The 8,411-nt window shown below is 44.5% G+C and overlaps 1 protein-coding gene across 2 annotated transcripts; it reads left to right on the top strand.

Annotated features, from left to right (window-relative positions):
- Nucleotides 1-245: 245 nt before the first annotated feature.
- Nucleotides 246-8,411, top strand: NDUFC2 (NADH:ubiquinone oxidoreductase subunit C2). 2 transcript variants are annotated; one of them, XM_068978295.1, is made up of 3 exons: nucleotides 246-533; nucleotides 6,346-6,420; nucleotides 8,242-8,411. In XM_068978295.1, exons 1-3 carry the CDS (start codon nucleotides 365-367, stop codon nucleotides 8,289-8,291), a joined length of 294 nt encoding a protein of 97 aa, XP_068834396.1. In that variant the 5' UTR covers nucleotides 246-364; the 3' UTR covers nucleotides 8,292-8,411. The 2 variants fall into 2 exon arrangements, with proteins under 2 accessions (XP_068834396.1, XP_068834395.1); XM_068978294.1 differs by having other exon boundaries at nucleotides 6,277-6,420.

Genomic DNA, 8,411 nt, shown 5'->3' with positions numbered 1-8,411 from the left:
GGAGTGGCTTGCCGTTTCCTTCTCCAGCGGGCAAGGGAGACTGGGTGAAAAAAGCAACATCTCCCAGTCTTCGGGTTTGGCTCGTTTCTGCTCGATAGGTACCTAGCCCCTGAACTTCTACCTGTGGCGTTAGCGCCGGCCGGGAGACTAGCGACGTGGGACACTAGTAGCCCGGAACCTCGCGCGCACGGTTCCGGCAGCAGCGCGCCCGGGGAAGCCTTTGCGTGCCGCACCGCCCTGCGCCATGCCCTTCAGCCCCGCTCTCGGAGGTGAAAGCTCCTAGGTTGGGCCCCTGCAGTGGTCCTGGTGGTTTTCTTTGTAGCTGAAGGCCTGAGGCCAGGCCTCAAGTGGAAACGGCGTCACCATGATGACTGGAAGGCAGGCCCGAGCGCCCTTACAGTTCCTGCCTGATGAGGCCCGAAGCCTGCCGCCGCCGAAACTGACGGACCCGCGGCTCGCCTTCGTAGGCTTCTTGGGCTACTGCTCCGGCCTGATTGATAACGCGATCCGGCGGAGGCCAGTGCTGTCGGCCGGTGAGGGCTGCGCGGACGGGATCGGCCGGGAGGAGCTGGGGTCGTAGGGCTGAGGGCCGGCTCTGCCTTAGGCTGCCTGAGGTGCCTCCGCTTTTCCGGGCCTTTTCGCTTTAACTGGCCGCGTCTCGCCTCTCAGGTATCCGCTCCTCTTGAGCTTCTCAGAATCGGGCCGGCTGGAGTGTCATTTCAGGAAACAGATGCAGTGCAACCCACGACCTCGCAGTGAGACTGTGAAGAACCCCGGACGGAACTGCTTGCTCCCCTCTCAGTTCGCGTTGTAGGGGTGCAGAAGTGAGCGCTCAGTCTATGCAGTGCTCTACTAACACTACGTGCATTATAGCATTTAGTCATCAAACGCCGTGGGCTAAGACAGAGCGGGGAGTATTAGCCACAATGGGGAAACAGCCTTAGAAAGGTTAACGCAGCTTGACCAAGGTCGTAAGTAGCACACTCTGTTTGTAAACCCCAAGAGTCTACTTTGAGAACCAGCACTTCTCAGATTTAATGTGCATACTGATAAGTTGAGGGTCTGGTTAAAATGCAGATTCTGATTCATTAGCCCTGGAGAGAGAGAGGCCTGGTGGTCCCAGTCTCCCAGACACTGCTGGTCTGGGGACCTCACCTTGAGTAGCAGGCTGTAAATCACTGAGCTATATTTCCCAGTAAGTCTGTGTCCACCTGTCGGAGACCAGCCGTGATAATAAGTGACACAATGTGTGCGTGCCCAGTCGTGTCTGACTCTGCGACCCCCATGGGCCCAGCCTGGCTCCTCTGTCCATAGAATTCTCCAGGCAAGAATACTGGAGTGGGTTGCCATTTCTCCAGGGGATCTTCCTCACCCAGGGATGCAACCTGCATCTCCTGCATTGGCAGGCAGATTCTTTACCTCTGAGCCACCTGGGAAGCCCAAGAAACACAGTAGCTGTGCTAAAGTCTGTGGATTTCCCAAGGGAAAAGAGGGAAACTTTATAAGAGATATTTTTGAATTTAGCTGTGATCTGTCAGAGGAATACTTGGAGAGAGGCTTCCAGGCCCTGGGAGGCTACTGAGAGTGAATGGAAGCAAGAGCATGGGGATAAGGGGGCAGTGGATGATGAGTATGTGCAGAGGAGGGTGATAAGGCAACAAAGATTTAGGTGGATTGTGGCCATTTATTCTCCAGGCAGTTGGGAACCTTACATACTTTTTGAAAGCTGCCAGAGGAAATACAGTGATTGGACTTGTGTTTTAAAATGTTGACTTTGTTAGAAATTGGAGCCAAAAAGCCCAGTTGGGAAGAAAACTAATTCAGTGGTTCAGGAAACCAGGAGAAGGAAATGGCAACCCACTCCAGTATTCTTGCCTGGAGTATTCCGTGGACAGAGGAGTTGGCTCGCTGTAATCCATGGGGTCACAAAGAGTCGGACATGACAGAGCAACTTACACTCTTTCAGGCAACCAGAAATCACCTCCCTTGTGCCTCTCTTGCCTTCCAGGTGTATGTATGCCTGGAGGTTGACTCCCAAGCCACCAGATGTAAGCATTTCCAGGGCTCAAATAGACTTGAAATCCCATCTGCTTTGGACATGACCCCACTCCACAGAAATGAGCGATCTTTGTCCGTTTCTGCCACTAGGAACTATGGAGTGGTCTCCTTTTTTATCACCACTCCACACCTGCCCAGGCCTGTTACTTGGTGTAATGGAAAGAGGTCCACTTTGGAGTTAAATGGCCTTGCCCCTCTGCTTCCCATTTCTGTCACTTTGGGCAGGTTACTTGATCAGAGCTTAAGTTTCCTCACCTATAAAGTGAGAATAATTCATTCCAGATTTTTTTGTGAGAATCTATAGGTAAATGCCTGACACACAGAAGGAGCTAACAGGTTTCCCTTTCCTTAGCTCTTGTTGCACAGTTATGTTTATTCAGTCTTAACTGAGCTTTTTCTCTGTGCCAGGCAGTGTTACACATTGGGTATGGGAGGAGGAATACTGACCTGCTCTTGAGGAACTCCTAATTGGGTCAGTGAGACAAGCAGGTATGAGTCTAGGTGTGACAGGTGTTTTGATAGCTGGGTGAGCAGACAGTACTTTGGGAGCCTAAAGAAGGTTCAGATCAGAGAGGTGATGTTCCAGAAGAAGAAAAGATTGGCTGAAATTTGAAGTTTGTATCACTTAATCTCACCTTGTCAAAGAATGTTTTGTGCCTTTTCTGGGAGACCAAAGAACATAGTGGTTAAGAGCACAAGCTTTCAGATTTGATGCACCTCCTCCTCCCTACTCGCCATTTGATTGTGGAGAAGTTACTTAGCTCTGTGAGCTTTAGTTTCCTCATCTGTGAAATAGGGATGGTATTTACCTCTTTGTGTGGCTGTGAGTATTAGGGGAGCTGATGAATGTAAAGCACTTAACCCAGGCCTAGGGGTCAGAGTTCCTGAGTTCCTTGAGTTTCCCTTGTTGCTTTGGAAAACTCAGGCCTTGAGGACTTTATTGAAATCGTTATCCTCAGCAGCATTTATTGAATGCATACTGTATTTATCTAGTTCATTGTCTGCCGAATAGTAATGCTCAGTGAGTATTTATTGAATGAGTGTGTAGATAACAAGGAAATATAGAACCATCCAGAGATTTACAAACCAGATGGGCATATCTATGAAAAGGATGAATTCTGATACCAATTTATACAGATAAGAGTAGGAGGAATGGGGAAGGAGGAATACATGGTGGATTTTTCCAGCTGTGACCATGGAGAGTATCTGGCATTCTCTAGGTAGTTGGGATATCTGTGCAGATCTTTTTCAAGTACACAGAAAGTATTAAATACAGTTTTTTCTTAAGCTTTTCTCCCATCACCTATTTTTAAACTCTTGTTTCTGGATACCGCTCACCTGCCCTAAATTTGGACTTAAGTTAGTATCTAAGTGTAGTCTGCAAAACTAAATCTGTATTGATTTCTAGTCTAACATAAGAGTAATTTACTGTGTTCTGCAAAGAGCACTGTGGCTTTCAAGTTTAGGTCAACTGAGTAGAGGAAAAAAGAGGAAAATGATTGTGAAGGGATTGTGTATATGGTGAGAGGGAGACCACTGCTGAAAGAGAAGAAGCTAGGGAAATGGGGACTTGAGAAGAGGCCAAGCCATGCTTTTAGGGTTTGGGACACTGATACCATTGGAATCTTCTGTGCAGGATATGGGTAAACACAGAGTCTGGGTCTGTTATCTGTGTAGTCCCGAGGCACAAGGGAGAACGCAGCACACTTCGGTTTGCTGTATTACAGGTGGCTCATTAGGGGAAGCAGTGGCTGTCTGGGGTAAGTGCTGTGCTATTCAGTGCTAAGTCAGTTCAGTCGTGTCTGACTCTTCGTGACCCCCTGGACTGTGGCCCACCAGGCTCCTCTGTCCATGGGATTCTCCAGGCAAGAATACTGGAGTGGGTTGTCATGCTCTCCTCCAGGGGATCTTCCTGACCCAGGAATCGAACCTGTGTCTCTTATGTCTCCTGCATTGACAAGTGGGTTCTTTACCACTAGTGCCACCTGGGAATCTCCTTTCTGGGTAAAGTGAAGTGAAGTGAAATTACTCGGTCGAGTCCTACTTTTTGTGATCCCGTGGACTATAGAGTCCATGGAATTCTCCAGGCTAGAATACTGACATGGGTAGCCTTTCCCTTCTCCAGGGGATCTTCCCAACCCAGGGGTTGAACTCAGGTCTCCCGCATTGCGGGCGGATTCTTTACCAGCTGAGCCACAAGGGAAACCCAAGAATACTGGAGTGGTTAGCCTGTCCCTTCTCCAGGGTATCTTTCCAACCCAGGAATCAAACCACGGTCTCCTGCATTGCAGGTGGATTCTTTACTAACTGAGCTATCAGGGAAGCCGCTTTTGGGGTAAGGGAGAATGCAAAATAGTCTGAGCACTGTCCAATCCCAGGTCATAGTGATATTTTGTATTTTTATTGTTTTACAGTTTTTCCCAAAACACTTTTAATAACTACTGTGAAAAACGGTTAGGTATTATCTTTGTTGTAAAGGTAGTAATTATTGCATATTTATTAAGGGCTGTCTGTGTGCTGATATACAAAGATGAGTGAAACATTGACTTTGCCTGGTAGTAGAGGGAGAAATAATTACTATAGCAATTTACATATTATGAGGGATGAATTCATCCTTTTAACTCTGGGAAAGTTTTAGGAAGGCTTCTTAGCAGAAGTGTTGTATGAGTTGAGCCTTGAAGGATCAGAACATTGCTGGGCAGAGAAGTAATCAGTACATGATGTATAGAAGTATGAAGGAGCCTAGGTTATGTGAGGAATTAGAAGTAGTTGAGTGTTGCTGGGCACAGTATGCATACCAGGGAGTGTCAGAAGATGAAGGCGGAGGAGTCAGCTCTTGAAGGGTCTGGGAGGTCACATGTGGGCGATTGGGGTCTTGTTAATCATCATTGAAGAAGGGACTGACAAACTAATTTGTGTTTTAGTAAAAATTCCTCTAGTGACAGGGTAAAAGCTGGAATCAATGTGGAGTAGAAAATGAGATGAAAGGTAAACCAGTTATATAAATGAGCATGAGTTAAGGAAGTATTTATCAGGTAGAATCGACAGTGACTGAATGTAGAGGATGAGGGTAGAAAAAAAAATGATAATTAGTATGCTTATTACCCAGTACTTGGATTTCTGGGTAAATGGTCTTTTAGGAAAAAGATTTGAATAGGAAGGAACTGAGTTGGTTTGGGAGAATTCAGGTTATCATATCTGTCAGATATTTGGATATGTATGTTGTTGAGATAGGTATCTAGTTGGACGTAACTAATGGGTTACCAGTACATGGATAATAGATAAAACTATAGGAATGAAAGCATGTGTGGAATAAGAGAATGGCTGGGAATAAAATTCTGAAGCATAGCTATAAAATCTATACTTAGCCTTTTGTAAAAAAGAAAAATTTATATAAAGTTAATACCTTTGGATCTCCCCTTCACATTTAAAATTTTGGCTTTGTAGATCATGTGATTTGATCCTTTTCAGTCTTATTGTAATAGGATGGTTTTATTTTTTTGCTGTGCTGAATAGCATGTGGGATTTTGGTTCCCTGACCAGGAATCGAATGCACACCCCCTGCAGTAGAAGCATGGAGTCTTAACCAGTGGACCGCCAGGGAAGTCCCAGTAGGATGATTTTTTTTAAAGATAGTTTTTGAATAAGTAATACTTGCAAAATTATAAAATTCAGAGGATACAAGAGAACGAGATGTATTTGTAGTACAGTGTCCTGTTTTAGTAACCACTAGATATGTAAATACAAATCGGTATATGGAGACAAACCAGACTGCTCTTAGACCATTTGTAGAGGGCTTTAACCTCTACTCGGCATGTCATGAACACATCCTGGAATGCAAGTTAGTGTAGGTCTAAGGTCTAAAGTTAACCTATTGAGAAAGAAGACTTTTTTTTTCTGTGTCAGTCTACCATTCAAGTTTTTGTGCTTATCCACCTTTTTCCTTGAAGAAACTTACAAAACATGAATTAAAAAAGTTTTAGGTTCTGTTGACAGCTGCATTTGTAGACAAAGTGTTGCTTTTCTTAGTTGCCAGATATCCTTAGGGAGATGTTCCAAGGTCATGGCTGTGTATTCAGAATACCCATATGCAACCTTTTTTTTTTTTTAAGAATGTTGGAAGAAATTACAAACTATGTATCTAAAACATTAAAAATGTGATTTTTAACACACAAAACTGATTTTTGCTTTCTTTGGAATTCGTGGTTTCACTTTCAGGTTTGCATCGCCAGTTTCTATATATTACCTCCTTTGTTTTTGTTGGATATTATCTTTTAAAACGTCAAGACTATATGTATGCTGTGAGGGACCACGATATGTTCTCATATATCAAGTCACATCCAGAGGATTTTCCTGAAAAAGGTATTTCAAGTTCACTGTAGCAAACTTCTTTCTTGCTCTATGCCATTTTCCCTAGTCAGCCTGTGACTTCAGGCCTTCTGTGTTCTGTTGACTTCCGCCTCTTTGTAGACCAGAATTCTCTTGAATTCATACATCCAGTTTCTGGCAGAGTACCTCTGTGTCCCTCAAACAGCAAACAGGACTCACGTCCCCCATGCTCACCCAGGCACCCTGGGCTTCTGTGTCCTGCTCCAGTGAATGGCATTACCGCCCACCTGGGTGCTCCAGCCAGAAGCCTGGGAATCATCTTCATGGCTGTCTCTTTGACTTCTCATTAGTCATCAAGTCTTACTGTTCTAATCCCTCAATAATTCTCAACTCTGAACTCTCCTCTCTGCCACTGCCATTACCCTCGTTCAGGCCCTGGTAATCTCTTGTGTAGACTCCTGCACTTGCCTCCAGCTTGCCTCTGCTTTTGTTCTTAGCAAAAATCACATCTCTCTGGATAAATATGGATATGCTTAAAATAGCTATCCATTACCTTTTGGATAAAATCAAGACTCCATTAAGATGGCTTTTCCCCCCCAGGCTGAGCTAATTGCCTGGTGCAAACACTTAACTTAGACTTTTATCCACCCAGTTACACTCACAGACTGTGTTCCTCACTGGGCTGTAGCTTCATCTTTGTTTCTCCCGCCTCCAGCCCAGAACCTACACATAGTGGGCATTTAATAAATAACGCCTGGCCTGACCTACACAGAGCCCTGCCTCATCTTGCGTCACTCAGCTCATGCCGCTTGAAATGCTGTCCTGAGCCCTCCCTGTGTCGCTGTGTGCATGCTGTGCCCCTTAGGCTCCCTCCTGCCCCATTTCCACCCTGGGCACCTACAGATTCCTGCTCAGGAGTCATCGTGCTATAGACAGGAATTTTCTGACCACACTCTACACTTACCTTGTGCATGTATGAATGTAACTGTAATACAGCTGTTTTCTTGTTTATATTTTATACAAATATACAATATAGATATTTGCAGACGTGAATGAATGAGGGTAGGAAATTTTTAAACTTGTAATTTTATAGATTTTTAGATTTTCCTATTTATGTAAATGTGTAAGCATTTCAATTTAAGCATTTTAAATCTCATCAGACTGAATAGTGATCTGTAAGGTCCTGCTTAGCTCTGAAATTGTATTATTCTTAATAATAATTTCCTTATCCTTCAGTCATATATGTGATGTTTATGGTGGATCAGAAGGGTACGGCTTTTTTTTTTGCCAGTAAAGAGCTCAAAGACTAGTATAAAGCCATGAACAGTGGATGTGTCTGGGATGGGAATACTCAAGACTGTTGGATGTTCGAGATGGAAGGATCTTGGGAATATTGATTTCTAAGAGGGAGACCCAGTGGCAGTTAGTCCTTCGACCGGGCTCTTTGCCTGTACGTTTCCACTAGCTCCCTCTGACTGTGAGTGTAGCCTCACAGGCTCGTTCTCTCAGAGCAGCAGATTACTGGCAGGTGTGCGAAGAGCCTCCTGTACCAATAGTGCAGCCATGGGAAGCTTGACCACCTCAGCTCCTGGCCCCTCCCTGTTCAATCCTTCTTCCACTCCTTCAGCCAGGATCCCTCTGGTGGCATTTGCCTCTCTAGACAACCATCTGAACATCATAGATTCTTTCAAAGCAGTTCTTCATTCAGTGGAACAAAATGCCTGGTTGGGAAGCTAGGTTGAGGACTAGAAAATAAAGCCGTTCTTATAAGAATATTAAGTGTTAATGTTTCTTTAGGAAGTATGATTTTTTTAAACATGATTTTTAAATCTTTTGTGATTTTTCTTTTTATAGATAAGAAAACTTACAGGGAAGTTTTTGAAGAATTCCATCCAGTGCGTTGAAGTCTCCAAAATGCTTGCTCCGGTTTCATTGATAACCAGTTATTTCTGTATTTTGTCGAACTGTTCCTATGACATCTGAAGTTTATGTTAATCTCTTAACGTTAACACCTTGTGATTAAA

The sequence above is a fragment of the Capricornis sumatraensis genome, chromosome 8, assembly GCF_032405125.1.
Source record: "Capricornis sumatraensis isolate serow.1 chromosome 8, serow.2, whole genome shotgun sequence".
Lineage (NCBI taxonomy): Eukaryota > Metazoa > Chordata > Mammalia > Artiodactyla > Bovidae > Capricornis > Capricornis sumatraensis.
This window is presented reverse-complemented; position numbering and strand designations above follow the sequence as displayed.

Bases quoted from the DNA above. Each gene is read 5' to 3' on its own strand.
- NDUFC2 (XM_068978294.1), top strand. From the start codon at position 365: ATGATGACTGGAAGGCAGGCCCGAGCGCCCTTACAGTTCCTGCCTGAT. The intron at 534-6,276 runs GTGAGGGCTGCG...TTTCACTTTCAG, and splicing joins GAGGCCAGTGCTGTCGGCCG to GTTTGCATCGCCAGTTTCTA. The intron at 6,421-8,241 runs GTATTTCAAGTT...TTCTTTTTATAG, and splicing joins AGAGGATTTTCCTGAAAAAG to ATAAGAAAACTTACAGGGAA.